The sequence below is a fragment of the Bubalus bubalis genome, chromosome X, assembly GCF_019923935.1.
Source record: "Bubalus bubalis isolate 160015118507 breed Murrah chromosome X, NDDB_SH_1, whole genome shotgun sequence".
Classification (NCBI taxonomy): domain Eukaryota; kingdom Metazoa; phylum Chordata; class Mammalia; order Artiodactyla; family Bovidae; genus Bubalus; species Bubalus bubalis.
The window spans coordinates 49,781,873-49,799,351 of record NC_059181.1 but is presented as its reverse complement, the minus strand read 5'-3'; the positions used below and the strand labels follow the sequence as shown (position 1 = coordinate 49,799,351).

At 37.5% G+C, this 17,479-nt stretch overlaps 1 protein-coding gene across 2 annotated transcripts in view; it reads left to right on the top strand.

Moving 5' to 3' along the window:
* Positions 1-794: 794 nt before the first annotated feature.
* RRAGB (Ras related GTP binding B) overlaps positions 795-17,479 on the top strand; it is a 41,112-nt gene continuing 24,427 nt past the window's right edge. The window contains exons 1-5 of one of the 2 annotated variants that reach the window (XM_006068468.3): positions 795-1,468; positions 2,306-2,339; positions 7,875-7,974; positions 12,263-12,346; positions 14,475-14,541. In XM_006068468.3, coding sequence (XP_006068530.1) covers positions 1,377-1,468; positions 2,306-2,339; positions 7,875-7,974; positions 12,263-12,346; positions 14,475-14,541 — 377 coding nt within the window. In that variant the 5' untranslated portion in view covers positions 795-1,376. The remainder of the gene's footprint in view (positions 1,469-2,305; positions 2,340-7,874; positions 7,975-12,262; positions 12,347-14,474; positions 14,542-17,479) is intronic. The other variant, XM_006068469.3, reaches the window with a different exon arrangement.

Below are 17,479 nucleotides of genomic sequence, written 5' to 3'. Positions count from 1 at the left end.
ATATATTACATTATAGATATAATACATATATCTATATCTGTATGTGTTTAGTTGGTCAGTCCATGGATTGTAGCCCGCCAGGTTCCTCTGTCCATGGGATTCTCCAGGGAAGAATACTGGAGTGGGCTGCCATGTCCTTCTCCAGGGGAATCTTCCTGACCCAGGAATCGAACTCCAGTCTCTTATGTCTCCTGAACGGGCAAGAGACATAAGACATATCTTCTTCATCACTAGAACCACCTGGGAAGTAAGCCCATTTATATATATATATATATACCCCTATATAATTCCCTTACTTTCAGAGAGCAATGTGTAAGTTCTAATTTCCTGATGAACCCCTGATCCCAGCAATAATTACTTTTATTGAGCACTATGTGGAAGAAAAAGTTGTAAGTACTTTGGATGTATTAACTCATTAGTTCCAAGCTCAGTCACAAATACGGGTTAATATCAGTAATAAAAAACACAAAAACAAATACGTAAAAAAACAAGGAGAAAAAACGTTTGGCTCTCATCACTGAAAAACATCAAGGGTGAAGTTACAGTTTAAAAAAAAAAAAAAAAAAAGCTAGCTTTGAGACACTAAAATCACAACTGGCTCCTTTAATTCTCCACGGGAGGTGTGGCCAGGTGGCCCACAAGGAAAGCCCCTTCAGGCTGGCAGCGCTCAACGGAGCTGGGGCTTTGTAAGAGCCCGGGCCACGTGATGGCAACGGGTGGCACTCTGTCTTTTTCCGCGCAGTCTCTATGGTATTCGTCTCAGCCCACTGGCCCCTAGGGAAGCGGCAGTCACGTGACAAGCTCCGGGTTTAAGGCAGGTGCCCACGTGATCCTGGCCTGCAGTAGGGTGGCTGCGGTGGTGTACCTGCGCTCCTGAAGGGCGGGCTATTAGGTCGTAGTCGCCGCTGCCTCCAGCGGACTCTCCGGAGCAGTTAGGCTCGGGAACAAGAAGCCTACTGAGGCATTCATCGCTTGGTGCCTACGGCACGGGTCTGCTCTTTCTGCCACCTCTGCCTTCCTCATCCCCACCTCTTTGCGAGTGAAGTCCCCTTTGGATTTCAAGACGTTGGATCCTGAGGCCCAAACTTGAGACGAACCTCCCGCTATCCCTCTTTCCTTCTCATCCTCCATCTCTTCATTTGCATTACCGAATCACTTAGCTTTTGATCTGGCCGGCTTGGCGGTGCCTTGAGGCCAAGTTCCAGTCGGTAAAGGTAACCGTGCGGAAAGCGGACCCCCAGCGGACAAAGGCGGAGGCGAGAATAGAACAGGCCTAAGGACCGCAGGCGACGAGAACAGGCGGCTGAAAGGGTGAACAAGGAAAAAAAAAGAGAGTACTGCGGATTTAGAAGAGACTGGAAAAGACTTGTTGCACGATGGAAGAATCTGACTCTGAAAAAAAGATGGAGAAAGAGAATCTGGGGCCCAGAATGGATCCTCCCATAGGGGAACCGGAAGGATCGCTTGGGTAGGTGAAGGGTATTAACTGAAAACTGGAAGCGGAGGTGGTGGTGATGGGGGGTGGGGGGGTGGGGCGGGGTAGACGTTCTAACTGAAGGGAGTATTGTGAATTAGAATACCCCACCTATGATAAATTGCTTCGATTTGCCAGTAAGGTTGCTTTTGGTGATTGGATAAGCTATCAAGAGGCCTGGTTGTTGGGACAGGTGTGATATCACTCCGGGGAGTGAAGATTGTTTTAAAGAGGCAATCTGGATTGTTTTGAACTGTCCGTGAAGAAGATTTGACGTCATCATGTTAAGAATAAGAAGACTGAGAAGAGAGCTGGTTTTTCCTGTGCAGAGATCAGTGGCTTGAGAATGCTTTCTGTGCCAATTTGTACTTGAATTTGAGAATTTACATACTTTGTGCCTGTGATGAGTGAGATATGACTTGGAAGGACAGCTGAAGGAATAAAGATTTATAAGAATATGCTGACTTTGAAAAAAGATATTCAAATATGATAATATTGTTTGATTTATTAAAACATTTGTAAATGTTGCTTTGATAAATTTTTAAGGTGATAAAAAACTGAATGTTGAATTTTAACTCATTTATATTTTTAAATACATCTTCCTAGGAGCTATCTCCTCAGCAGGTAATTAGGGGAGAAGGGAGAATAAACACAGTTTTATAATTTAGGAAATTGATGGCCTCTACTTAACTAAGGTCTTCCACACAGCTGTACTTAGCTGTTGTGCTAAATGTGCTCTTTTGCACCTCTGCATTTTTAAAAAATTTCTTTCATTCCAATTTCCAAGACAGCTGGATCATGGAAACTCTGTCTTTTGGTTTATATCTGCAGGTGGGTGCTACCAAATACAGCCATGAAGAAAAAGGTAAGATCTGTTAGGTACATAAAAAACATGAAAGTAAAGGTAAGAAATTACTGTTTAGGAAATATTTGTGTATATTTGTGGTTACATTTACCATCTTTTCTTGACTGTTGTAGGAGCCTTCTATGTGTTCTCCCTGACTCTTGTCCCCTTCTTTGTTATTGGATTTAATTTTTTCTAACATAGAAATCTCCATTCACATACTAAAGAACTTCTTGTAACTTCACAAAGCCCACTGAATACAATCCAAAAGATTCATCTTATAGAATGCCCTTTTAAAACCAATACAATATTGTAATTAGCCTCTAATTAAAATAAATAAATTTATATTAAAAATAAAAAATATATATATTCCTGACTAAATCATCTGCCACACCTTTAAACCCTATCATAGTCATGCAGAATCTGTTTTTCTTCAAGTTTACAGATTAATTTGCATTTTGGGCAAACTAGTCACACACACTACACATGTCTTTGCCTGCACATTTATGTTGAACCCAGCTCAGATATTACCACTATAAGATTTCATGTGAGTTCTCCAAATGGAATTGTGCTCTTATGGTAATGTTCCCCACCTTGGGGTTTAGGAATAATCGATAAGAGCACAGCTCTGGAGCAAATTTCTGACCCTTTTAGGCTTTCAGCTTCCTCATTTATAAAATGGTGATAATAATGTTACCTATCTCATAAGATTGTTATTAAGCTTAAATGAGCAAATGCAGATAGAGCACTTAAATTAGTACTTAATACAGTTAACCTTGGTAAGTCTTTCATAAGCTATTAAAATAAGATTTCTTAAATTAAAAATCAAAGACCATAAAAAAAGAATGAAATATTGCCATTCGCAGCAATATGGATGGACCTAAAGAATATTATGCTCAGTCAAATAAAACAAAGACAAGTGCTATATGATGTCACTTATATATGGAATCTAAAAAATAATACAGATGAATCTATACACAAAATAGAGACAGACACAGAAAGCAAACTACTGGTTACAAAGGAGAGAGGGACAATTTAAGGGTATGAGAGTAACATACAAACTACTAAACACAAAATAGATAAGCAACAAATATCTACTGTATAGCATGGGGAATTATACCCAATATCTTGTAATAACCTATAGTGGAATATAATCTGCAAAAAATGAATCATTGTTCTGTACACCTGAAACTATTGTAACTAATTATTTTGTCATAAATATTGTTGGTATGCATGCTAAGTTGCTTCAGTCATGTCCAGCTCTGTGAGACTCTATGGACTGCAGCTGGCCAGGCTCCTGTCTCCATGGTATTCTCCAGGAAAGAATACTGGAGTGAGTTGCTGTGCTGTCCTCCAGGGGATCTGACCAACCCAAGGATAAATACTGTGTATTAATATTCAATTTCTTTTCCATAGTTCATCAGGTACTCTATCAGATCTACTCCCTTAAATCTATTTCTCACTTCCACTGTAGACTCATAAGGGATTTGATTTAGGTCATACCTGAATGGTCTAATGGTTTTCCCTACTTTCTTCAATTTAAGTCTGAATTTGGCAATAAGGAGTTCATGATCTGAGCCACAGTCAGCTCCCAGTCTTGTTTTTGCTGACTGTAGAGAGCTTCTCCATCTTTGGCTGCAAAGAATATAATCAGTCTGATTTCAGTGTTGACCATCTGGTGATGTCCATGTGTAGAGTCTTCTCTTGTGTTGTTGGAAGAAGGTGTTTACTATGACCAGTGTGCTCTCTTGGCAAAACTCTACTAGCCTTTGCCCTGCTTCATTCCGTACTCCAAAGCCAAATTTGCCTGTTACTCCAGGTGTTTATTGACTTCCTCCTTTTGCATTCCAGTCCCCTATAATGAAAAGGACATCTTTTTGGGTTGTTTATTCTAAAAGGTCTTGTAGGTCTTCATAGAACCGTACAACTTCAGCTTCTTCAGTGTTACTGGTTGGGGCATAGGCTTGGATTACTGTGATATTGAATGGTTTGCCTTGGAAACGAACAGAGATCATTCTGTCGTTTTTGAGATTGCATCCAAGTACTGCTTTTTGGACTCTTTTGTTGACCATGATGGCTACTCCATTTCTTCTAAGGGATTCCTGCCCACAGTAGTAGATATAATGGTCATCTGAGTTAAATTCACCCATTCCAGTCCATTTTAGTTTGCTGATTCCTAGAATGTTGACGTTCACTCTTGCCATCTCCTGTTTGACTACTTTCAATTTGCCTTGATTTATGGACCTAACATTCCAGGTCCCTATACAATATTGCTCTTTATAGCATCGGACCTTGCTTCTATCACCAGTCATATCAACAAAGGATGAGATGGCTGAATGGCATCACCAACTCGATGGGCATGAGTTTGAGTAAACTCCGGGAGTTGGTGATGGACAGGGAGGCCTGGTGTGCTGCGATTCATGTGGTCGCAAAGAGTCAGACACGACTGAGCGACTGAACTGAATATTCAATTAACAAAAAAAGAAACACACTGTATTTAGCCTTTATCTAATAATTCAGTTATATAACTTCAGTTTGCAGAGGAAATGTTCTTGATGAGGCTGTCTAAAGTTGCTATCAACAAGGATGCCTAAAAATACCAAAAATTTGTAAATGATTAAGAATAAAAATAAAACTTTTTTTTCTAACAACTTTAAACAATATCCTTAGAAACATTTCCTTAGTAAGATAAAGTTATATAGCTAAATAGTTAGATTAAGTTGAACTTGAGTGTAGTATACTTTTTTTTAATATTCTCAATATTTGTAATTATAATTTTTTATAAAACATCTTAGAATTGAAGATAAAATGTGTACCCCTCATTGGAAAATCAAAAGTAATTGGAACGATAGTTCATAAATTTTAAGTGAGAAAAGACTCTTAAAAGTTACATCACCTAGTTTCTCTCTTAGTGCAAGTGTCTTTGTTAAATGCTGTCACTGACTAGAAGGTGTTTACCTTCACTGTTTCTATTCGACAATTCTCATTGCTAAAAATTTGCTTGTTTTGTATCTTTGTTTTGATAGCTTGCTCATTCTTTTGATAAACATATTTTAAATGACTGTTATATGTTAGGCACTGAATACTCAAAGGGGATTCTCCTTGCCATGCTCAGAGTCTTGTGAGAGACACACCAAAACAAAAATTGAATAACTGCAATGCATTATGGTCTTTGCAGTGTCATAAGAGTGTCATGGGAGAAAAGAGATGAAATATACCTAAGCCAGCCTAGGGTATTGGTATCAGACAAATTATTATTTTTCAATTTATTTATTTTAATTGGAGGCTAATTAGTTTACAATATTGTGGTGGTTTTTGCCATACATTCACATGAATCAGCCATGGGTGTACAGGTCTTCCCCATCCTGAACACCCCTCCCACCTTCTTCCCCATCCCATCCCTCTGGGTCATTCCAGTGCACCAACCCTGAACACGCTCTCTCATGCATTGAACCTAGACTGGCGATCTATTTCACATATGATGATATACATGTTTCAATGCTATTCTCTCAAATCATCCCACCCTTGCCTTCTCCCACCAAGTCCAAGAGTCTGTTCTTTACATCTATGTCTCTTTTGCTGTCTCACATATAGGGTCATCATTACCATCTTTCTCAATTCCATATATATGCATTAATATACTGTATTGGTGTTTTTCTTTCTGACTTACTTCGCTCTGTATAACAGGCTCCCATTTCATCCACCTCATTTGAACTGATTCAAATGCATTCTTTTTAATAGCTGAGTAATATCCCTTTGTGTATATGTACCACAGCTTTCTTATCCATTCGTCTGCTGATGGACATCTAGGTTGCTTCCATGTCCTAGCTATTGTAAACAATGCTTCAGTGAACATTGAGGTACACGTGTCTCTTTCAATTCTGGTTTCCTCAGTGTGTATGCCCAGCAGTGGGACTGCTGGGTCATATGGCAGTTCTATTTCCAGTTTTTTAAGGAATCTCCACACTGTTCTCCAGAGTGGCTGTACTAATTTGCATTCCCACCAGTAGTGTAAGAGGGTTCCTTTTTCTCTGCACCCTCTCTAGCATTTATTGTTTGTAGAGTTTTGGATAGCAGCCATTCTGACCAGCCTGAGATGGTACCTCATTGTGGTTTTGATTTGCATTTCTCTGATAATGATTGATGTTGAGCATCTTTTCATGTGTTTGTTAGCCATCTGTTATGTCTTCTATGGAGAAATATCTGTTTAGTTCTTTCACCCATTTTTTGATTGGGTCATTTATTTTTCTGGAATTGAGCTGCAGGTATTGCTTATATATTTTTGAGATTAATTCTTTGTCACTTGCTTCATTTGCTATTATTTTCTCCCATTCTGAAGGCTGTCTTTTCACCTTGCTTATAGTTTCCTTCGTTGTGCAAAAGCTTTTAAGTTTAATTAGGTCCCATTTGTTTATTTTTGCTTTTATTCCCATCACTCTGGGAGGTGGGTCATAGAGGATCCTGCTATGGTTTACATCAGAGAGTGTTTTGCCTATGTTTTCTGGAATCAGAGAAATTCTTGAGATGATTGCTGAGCCAAGTCTTAAAGGATAAATGGAGCTTAGCTGAAAAAAGAAAACGGAGTGTAAAGTTAATGGAAGAGAATTCAGCATAAAATATGACATAGAACTGGGCTCCCTGGAGACCTGACACATTCAAAGGAACTTCAAGCAGTTCAGTTCATTGCGGCTGGACTCTACAAGTTTCAGGCTAGGAGGGTCAGAAGACAAAGGCAGAGGAGTAGATAAGCCAGATCAAGGAGGGTCTTAATGTGTAGTTTAAGGACTTGATCCTGTAAGCAATGGGACAGTTATGAAAAGAAATAAAAGAGTAACTAGGACTTCTCAGGTGTCTCAGTGGTAAATCCACCTGCCAATGTAGGAGACGTGGTTTGATCCCTATGTTGGGAAGATACCCTGGAGAAGGAAATGGCAACCGACTCCAGTATTCTTGCCTGGAAGATCCCATGGCTGAGTATTCTGGCGAGCTACACTTCATGGGGTTACAAACAGTCGGACACAACTGAGTGACTGAGCACACACACAGTGCAAAAGAGTAAATAATGGAACAAAATCATGAAGGTGAGTAAAAGGGATGAAATTAATGGCAGAAGTGATAAGGTTGACTCTGAGTAGGAGGGTGAATTTTCATTTATACTGAAATACCCTGACAGATAGTGTAGTGCATAAAATATTAGATTATGAGAGTTTCCTGTTAAGTTGATTTCCTTTCATCAGATTATTGAAGTTTCCTTTATTTCACTAAGGTAATACTGAATGTATGATAGAATATATTTATAACATGGTAAATTCACTGTGATTCCATCACCAAGAGAAAGTGTGACTTATGACAGGTAAGTGACTGGTCTCTGGAATTCTAGGTACCTCCATGTTCACATTGGTCAGAGAACTAGTCATTTACAAATATCCACTTTAGGTTGTGTGGACTGTCACTTCAGTAAAACATCAAGTTCAAGAGATAAATAGATCCCTTTAGATTTGATTTGCCCTTGATTGCTGACTTCTTTCTTTTTCTTTTTTCCCATTTTGTCTTTAGGTGCTATTGATGGGTAAAAGTGGATCGGGTAAGACCAGCATGAGGTCTATTATCTTTGCAAATTATATTGCAAGAGACACACGTCGTCTTGGTGCAACAAGTAAGATGTTTTATCTTATTGTAAAGTCATGTGATCTTAATCTGAATAACACACTTGGTTGCAGTAACTTGGTGATACAGAGACTGACAGATTTGTTTTTGAGCACTTTTCCTTTTTTTTCATTCCTTCTCACTCAGAAGGATGTGACCTAATTCTGGTTACTACTGCTGGCTCTCTTGGAGAAGTTCTTTCCTTTCTAGGTTGCTTACCAAATGGGATATCCTTGTCCAACTTCATTTTTATCCTGTTCTTTCTCAAGAAGCATAGGGGTCCTTTTGTTTGTTCATTTTTTATGTGGGGGAGGGTATTTGTTTTTAACTGTTATTATGTAAAAATACATTAATTTATAGGTATTAACAAACATAACATTAAATCTATGATTTTTAAAGCAGTAGTTAGTCCTAGTCTTATTAAAAGGTAAATTGCTGGGGTTGGGAGGCTGTCAGAGGAAGATTATCTGGATGTGTACTCTGCTATTTCTCTTCCTGGATATACATAGATATCTTGTTGGAATTCAAGCTTTGACTTGAGAAATGTTTCATTGCCCTTTATGGTTTGAATCTTAAATCTGATTTCTTAGTACAAGCTAGCTGGGCTGCCATGGATGCCCAGTGGACCTATGCTCCTGGGAGACCCTTTCTGTCTTTAGGCTATAATGCCATTTCATTTTGTAGCATCCAAGCATTTTTAGATTCTTCCTTGGTCCTTGGCCTCTAGGTAACAAAACCATTGTCCTACCTGGCTTTCAATTTTTCCTGATCTGGGTTACTAGCATCTTGAACACTTTTAGGGACAAGCTACCTATTACTTCCAAAGTTATTTCATTCTGATTTCAAGAACAACAGACATTTTTAAAACACCCCTATGTTCCAAATGCTAGGATACGAAGGAAAAAGAAACTTCTTTTCTGTTCTTAAAGTGCTTAGAGTATAGTATAGACTCTTATAATTGGATAAGCTTTAATGATTAGAAAGTTATTTCTTAGTTAAAGCCCTATTTCCCTTTATTTCTGTTAGTTGGTACCCTTTCTGTTCTCTTGAGTCTATGCAAATATTTTAGTATGATTGATGTCTCAATCTATCCTAGCCATCCCTTGCCTCCCAAATCTTATCTTTCTTAAGTTAAAAATCTCTGGTTCCTCCATCTCTCTCTCATTTGACATCATTTTGAAGCATTTTTAAGGACTTGTTTGAATATATCTATATTTTTTAGAGCTGAGATTTAAATTAAGACATGGTCTAATCACAGGAGAGTATGACTAGTACATCTCTTGTCCTGGGTGTTACAGTGCTGTTAGCACAGTCCAGCCCCTACTGTCCTTCTATGGAGTGTCTTTCTTTATACTGAGTCATACTAAAAAAAAAAATTCCTTTTCACATATATTTTTATTAAAACACAAATCCTCCTTCTGATTCTTGTGCAGAAAATATTTTGAACATAGGAATAAATGTTTATTGAATTATTCAGTTTTGATTGTTTTAGCCCATGAAAGGTTAACTTTGAAATCTAGCAAGTTACTATCTCACTGGGCCTCAGTTTCCTTATCCATAGAAAAGGAGTTGGATCCTATTTTCATTTTAGCTACTTATTTGCTCATCTGATATGTTAACTATCCTTCCTAGCTATGTGCAATTTTTACATTTGATAAGCATCTCATCTAGTTTTCATCTAAGTCATTTATCAAAAATTTTGGTCAGGACAGGGTCCTATGGTCTATTATGCCTTAAGATATTTCCTTCTAGAAAGTACCTATTCAGACTCCTCCCTGTTTTGATTGGCTATATTTTAATTTTTTTCTGTTCTTCCAAGTTTAATATTTGGACCTTAATCAAATGGTTTCAGTAGAACAGATGAAGGTAATGTTTAATTATATGCTGTTCTATTTACTTCGGTTCTCATATGAACTTCATTTTAATAGATGAAGAAAATATGACCTTGAAGTTAAGCTCACTCAACTCATGAGTGTTAGAGCTAGAATGTCAGTCTGTGCGCCTGCTTTATTCATTATGCTATAGCTGCAATTTCTGGCATACTTCTCTTTGTGTTTTAAGTTCTGCACCTTTCATTGAAGTTGTTTTCTAGTCCAATTAATATTTTTGTCATTAGCTAATCAGAGTTGAATGACTACTTTGAGTCTAGTGAATAGTCTTATAACCCAAATTTCAGAGCTAGTCAAGCTACTTAAAATAGTTTTGAAATAATCTAGCAGCTTCATTAAAAAGTTATGAACAGAGTGTTGCAAATTATATGAACCCTGTACATTTAAACAGGCCATTTATTTAACAAATGTTTTTCTGGAGATTCCCGTGGATGGGACAGGGTTCTTGGGGCTATCTCAAGTGGGACCTTTATTGATAATACTTTGTTAGTAATTACTGTATTTCTTAAAGTTCGTAAAAGTATACTTCAAAATATTATGTTGACCTTAATGCTTTAGTGTGTCATTAACTAGCTTGTCATTTCTGGAAGAAAGGTCTGAGTTCTACTGCTAAACTTATGGACTAAATAAAAATATGTATAGTATATTGATTTTTGCTTACTATTCATTTTTGTTCAATTGCTGATTTTCTTTAAAAGTAGTGAAAGAGTACATATTCTAAAATATTATATCACCTTGAATGTTTTAGTGTTTTTCTAGTTGTCATTGCTGAAAAAAGTCCGGTTTCATTTTATTAAACTTAGAGTGTACTGTGTTTTGGAATTTGAAGTAAGGATCAGAATGGTGGTATTTATTTATTAGGGGGCTATTAAAATGTTTGTTGGAATAGTAAACTTGTCAATAAAAATTGTGCTTATGAAGTATTTTAGTCTCAAACACTGTTGACAACTCCAAGATTTCCTACCTTCTCAAAATTCTCTGATCTCTTGGCTTTTATTTAATGCTTTATTACCCTGGTTTTATTCCTTTATCTTTAATCATCCATCCCTTTAAAAGAAAAAGAATTTCTTCTTTCTGCCCCATAAGTGTATGTGATTTCTCAAAGCTCTGTTCTTGGTTCTTTCCAGTTGCTCTTATGATAGCAAGACAGGAAGACTAGGAGAGCCAGAGGCCCCTGTAGGAGAACTGAGACTGAAGAGAGAGGCAGAAAGTGGGGGTTAGATCATAAAATGCCCTATATGCCAAGTCAGGTAGTTTAAACTGAAGTTGGAGGGAAACCCTTAGAGTGTTTCTAACAGAAAAGTAATATGATCAGATTTCATTATTTTTAATTTTCAACTTTAATTACAAAATTAATACTTGTGAAAAGTCCCTCATTCTCAGGCCTACTTCCTATGGACAACCACCACTAATAATTTGAGGTTATCCTTCTGGCCTTATTTTTTCTGAGTGTATGCAGTCATGCATAGAGATGTTATTATTTTTCTTTTTAAAGATGGATTAAATAAAATCTGCATTGTAGAGAGATCATTATATCTGTAATATGGATGATAGATTGGAGAGAGGCAAGGGAAGAAACAGATTGACAAATTAGGGAACTCTTTTTAGTAGACCAGGTAAGAGATGATGGGGTCTTAACTTGGGTTAGGGTAGTAGTAGTGAATATGTTGAGAAGCAAATGGATTTGGGATATATTTAAGAGGTAAAGTCATCAGGACTTGCTGGCATGTTTTGGGGGAATGAAGCAGGAAAGAGTGAACTCAGGATAAAACTTAAGGTTTGGGCTTAGTCACCTGGTTTAAATCACTGAATTAGCGAAGACTAAAAGAGGAATAGATTTTGTGGGAAGAATGGGGAGATGATGTTATATTTGGATATATTGAGTTTGGGATACTTGCAGTATATGCAAATGAAGATGTCATTTGATTCAGAAAGGGAAGAGAGAAATCTGTATTATAGATACATAATTATGGATTATCAGTATCCAAATGTTAAAATAATATGAATTGATTAGCTTTTCTGGGGGGGAAGAATACATAGAAGAGTACGTGGCCAAAGATGGAATCCTGAAGAACTCCAACATTTAAGGGACAGAAAGAAGAATAGGAACCTGTGAGAGAGGACCTGCTGGAGCATTTATAGGTCTCTTATCAGAGGCCAAGAGAAGAGAATTTTTTTGAGAAGAGAATAGTCAACAGTGTCATGTGCAAAAAGTAAGACAAGGACTAAAAAGTCCACTGGATTTGGTAATGGGGCCATTGGTCACTTGGTGAGAACAATTTTTATGATATGGGAGTAGAAACCAGATTTTTATCCTATGTGCTCCATATCTAAAGTCACTGAATCCTGTCACTTCTTTTGTTATTGTCTTTCCCTTTCTCAGTAGCACTTCTTTCCATTTTTTTTTAGTACTAGACCGTTTACATAGTCTTCAAATTAATAGCAGTTTGAGCACCTACTCTCTCGTAGACTCTGTTGGAAATACAAAGACATGTAAGATATGATTCCTTTTCCAAGGAGGGGGAAAAAGGGGGAAAAGGGAAATAGTTTGAGCAACTACTACATGCCAGGCACTTGATGTATGATAATCCCTTTAATCCTGTGAGGTCAATAGTATGCCTCCCACCTTTTTTCCTAATAGAAGAGGAAACTGATACTCAGAGGTTAAGTGACTTACCCAAGGTCACACAGAGAGGTAGGATGGGTATTTGAGCTAAGAGCTGTTTGATTCCAGTGCCCGTATTTTTTAAGTAATGCTTTGCTGCTTATAATCTAGTTTATTAGAAGATAAAATTCCTCAAAGTTAGATAGCAGTCAGTTTAAGCAACAGCTTCAAGATAGTCAGAGAAGAAACACCACTGTGTGTTGATTAACTGTTACAGAAATTATAAAGATGATAATTGCTAGACTTCAAGAAATTTCCAGGAAAAGAATTTTCATTATTATTCTTTATGATTTTTTAGTGCCTGGCAGAGAGTAGATGCTTAATAAATGTTTAAATGAATTCAGAGGGCGTGATGATGGTAAGTGGGGGTGGCTAAATAGGGTTTTTAGAGGAGATGGGGTTTAAGCTGGGTCTTAGAAGATGAATCTAACTTTGGAAGAAAGGTGGGGAAGATTTTCTAGGCAGATGGGCAGAATAGACAAAGTATAGGGTGGGGAGGGACATGGAAAGCAGAGGTCGCAAACAGGCAGCTTGTATGCTGGATAAGGCCTGTAGATGTGTTTTGTTTGGCCTGTGCAATGTTTTAGAAAAATTGGAATTAGTTATCAATATGTAAAAGTTTCCACAAAAACTCTGGATTTCCTGCTACTATTGAAAAATTTAAAGATCTGGAAATCCTGAGCGCATGTTCCTGCATGGTAAATGAGCTAGAGCTAAGTGATTGCTGCCCATTCCATTGTCCCCTTTGGTGGATGTTTACTCTCCATACATGATCAACTTCACACTTGTACGTTTACTGGCCTGGCTCCTATTAGCAAGTTTGCGACCCCTGATATAAGGTGTGTTGGAGGCTGGGGAGGTAAAGGGGCTTGGGAGGACTGTGAATAAACTGTGAATAAAATTGGACTGGAGCAAAAGGCTTTATTAATGTGATTCATTGGGGAACATAAAGGTAGTTTGGAAGCCAAATTCTGAAGGACCTTGCATGCCCCTCTGTAGGCATGGAGGAGCCACTGAAAGTTTATAAAATGGGGAGTGACATGTTCAAAGTAGTGTTAAGAAGATGAACCTGGCAGCAGTCTATAGGATGAAGTAAAGTGAGTAAGGCTTCCTGAGACTGAGCGTGTGCATGCTCAGTCATGTCCAACTCTTTGCGACCCTATGGACAGTAGCCCACCAGGCTCCTCTGTCCTTGGGATTTTCTAGGCAAGAATGCTGGAGTGGGTTGCCATTCCTCCTCCAGGGAATCTTCCTCACCCAGAAATCGAACCCTCATCTCCTGTGTTACCTGCAGTGCAGGCAGATTCTTTACTGTTTGAGCCATCGGGGAATCCCCCAAGGCTTCCTGGTGGGAGGTAATTATGAAGCTATTGTAGCTGTGTAGGCTTGAGAAGGTAAGAGCCTTCCCTAATATTAGTAGCAGATAGTGAAACAAAGAATGGAATTGGGAATAGCAATGAACTGAATGTGGACAGAGGAGTCAAAAATGACCCCCTCAAAATGGGAAAATGATAGGGTCATTAATCAAAATAAGAAAATCAGTAGAGGGAGTGAGTTTGGTTATGTTTTATGTTTGTTTGTATTTGGTTTTTGTTGTCCTTTTTAATTTTAAATTTTTTGTGGAATGTATTGATAGGTCAGAAAAGAGCTATTAAACGGTATATGTCTGTCTTACATGTTGAAATTTTAACAGTATGATAATTGGAGATTGTTTCTTCTCTAAGCACTAAAACTACTAAAATATAATGACTTACATGAAAGCCATTTCTGTAGCTCAGGATAGTTTAGGTGCCCACCTTGCCACTAAACCACACTGCTAAGCTGAAAATCACCTTCTTCTTGTAGCTTTGAGCATTTCACTCCACTTTGGTCCTTCTAAATTCCATGGGTTAGTGCTTTATTTTGAATTTCATCTTGCATGCTACAATTACTAGATTTATCATATTTGTTTTCCAGTTGATGTAGAACATTCTCATGTTCGGTTTCTGGGAAACCTGGTATTGAACCTGTGGGACTGTGGTGGGTAAGTACCATCTGCTTAATTCTTCATGAGGTCAATGACAATAATCATGGCATCTAGTATAATCAGCACAGAGAATGTTATTGCTGCTGTTTAGTCACTAAATTGTGTCTGACTCTTTGCAACCCCATGGACACAGCGAATATGCTAGAGTAATTATCATTTGTAATAGATACATTAGATAAAAATTACCTCAGAATTGGCACTTGATTGAATGAAGATATCTGACTTTTCTATTATTATTATGAAAATGCCCTCTATATTTGACATGTTTAAGCAGTATTCACACAAGCTATATCTAAGTATCTATGGTATGGGATCCATCATCCTTCTCTTTTTCAGATGAAGAAATTAGGTTTCTGTCTCAAGCGGCCTAACACCAATGCTGAGCTCTTAGCTATCACACCATACCACCTCATTCTTTGGTATTTTAATAATTATCTCCAGGCAATCTAAGCAGTTATTTGGATCTCAGTTCTCCAGCTGAGTTTCCCACTGTTGGAGGAATAGGAGATAGTTTTTCCTCTCATGTCCAACACACTTCCAGAATATCCCATCACAAATACACATTCACTGTGCATATGGTGCTCCCTTCCATATGGTGTGCTTTCTATTCTTGCATCTCTGTGCTACAGTAGCAATATATAGTACACAATAATTAGGAGCCCTTAGGCTATGGAATTAGATTGGGGTTTGTATCTCAGCTCTGTTAGCTGTGTTATCTTGGATAGATCATTTAAACACTCTGAGCTACAGCTTTTTCGTGTGTATAATAGGAATAATGATGGTACAAACCCATAAAGTTTTGATGATTGAAATTATGTGTGTGTATGCATATATATATATATATATGCATACACACACATTTCAGAGTGCCTCACAAAGTAAAGAAATGTTATAATTAGCTCAGTATCTCCTAGCTCCTAGTATAGAGCCAACTAGGGAATAGGTGCTCAATGAGTATTTGGTGAAAGAATAACAAATCAGAAAAATAACTTCATTATTGCTAACAGGTGGTTCACTTAACACATTAGTAGCTTCCTCCATGTAAATCCGTCTTCAGTATCATTGATTTAAATTCTGTAATCTGTATCAAGAGATTAGTCCAAGTCCTTTGCTTTTAGTTACTAACATGTTATTGTCATTTTTACAGATAAGGCAGCTGAAGTCCAGTGAGATCATGAATCTCCCAAGGTCACATAGCAACTTGATAGCAGAGTGTAGGACTAGAAGCTACGCTCACGATTTTTTGTAAAGGAACTGCTATTTATTGACAGCATGCCAAAAGCCAGGTTTCATGCTAGATTCTTTCCTTTAGGAAAGAAAAACCATAGATTTTCAGAATAGCCTCCAGAAATTTAGAAAGTTAAATTTACCAGAAACCCCCACCCCAATTCAATGATTATTCTTGTTTTCTAGAAATCTATTCAACATTCACTCAGCAAATTCCTATTGATAACCTTCTGTGTATCACACAGTAAGAAAAGCATTGAAAGTTACACCACACTAGATTAACATACACAGACAGTCTTTGGTGGCTATGACAAAAGACTTCATAGTACATATCTTTTTTCTTTCCTTCTTTATTTATATAGTTCTTTCCTTTTTTTTTTAAGATTTAATTTTTGTTGAGGTAACATTGGTTTTTACCATCATATAGATTTCATGTGTACAACATTGTATTTCTGCTTCTGTATACCCTACAGCATGCTTACAACCCAAAATATAGTTTCTATCCGTACAGTTTACCCCCTTTATCCTTTCCACCCACCTCCTGCCCCTTTCCTTCCCATAACCACTACTCTTTTTTCTATATCTATATGTTTGTTTTTTTTTAGTTTGATTTGTAAATTTATTTATTACTTTTTATATGATGAGTAAGATCATATGGTATTTGTCCACCTGACTTATTTCACTTAAAATAATATCCTCAAGATCCATCCATGTTGTTGCATATGCCAAGTTTTCATCTTTTATATGGGTGAATAGTAGTACATTGTATATAGATATGACATCTTTTTTATCCATTCATCTCTTGATCGACACTTAGGTGGTTTCCATATCTTATCTACTACAAATAATGCCACAGTGAACATAGGGGTGCATGTATCTTTTCAAGTTAGTGTTTACATATTCTTTGAATAAATATCCAGAAGTGGGATAGCTGGTAGTTGTAGTCTTGATTTTTTGAGGACACTCCATATTTCTTCCTTTATCATGAGAATCCACAATAAAGGACAGAAACAGTAAGGACCTAACAGAAGGAGAAGAGATGAAGAAGAGGTGGCAAGAATACAAAGAAGTATAAAAGAAATATCTTGAGAGCCCCTTGGAAAGCAAGGAGATCAAGCCAGTCAGTCCTAAAGGAAATCAACCTGAATATTCACTGAAGAGACTGATGCTGAAGCTGGAGCTCCAATACTTTGGCCACCTGATACAAAGAGTCCAATTCACTGAAAAGGCCTTGATGCTGGGAAAGATGGTTAGATAGCATCACCAACTCAACGGACATGAATTTGAGCAAACTCCAGGAGATAGTGGAGGACAGAGGAGCTTCTTGTGCTACAGTCCATGGAATCACAAAGAGTCTGACACAACTAGGCAACTGAACAACAGCAACAACATATTTCTTCCATACTGGCTGCTCCAATTTACATTCCCACAAAGAGCTTATAAAGGTTCCCCTTTTTCCACTTGTTACTTATCCACTTGTTATTCCTACCCTTTTGCTAATAACCAGTGTAACAGGCCTTAGATGTTTATTGTGGTTTACATTTACATTTCCCTAGTAATCAGTGACATTGAACATCTTTTCATGCTCCTGTTAACCATTTGCATACCTTTGGAAAAATGTCTATTCAGCTGCTCTGCCCATTTTTTAATCAGATTGTTTTGTTGTTGTTGTTGATGATGAGTTTATGTGAATTCTTTATATATTTTG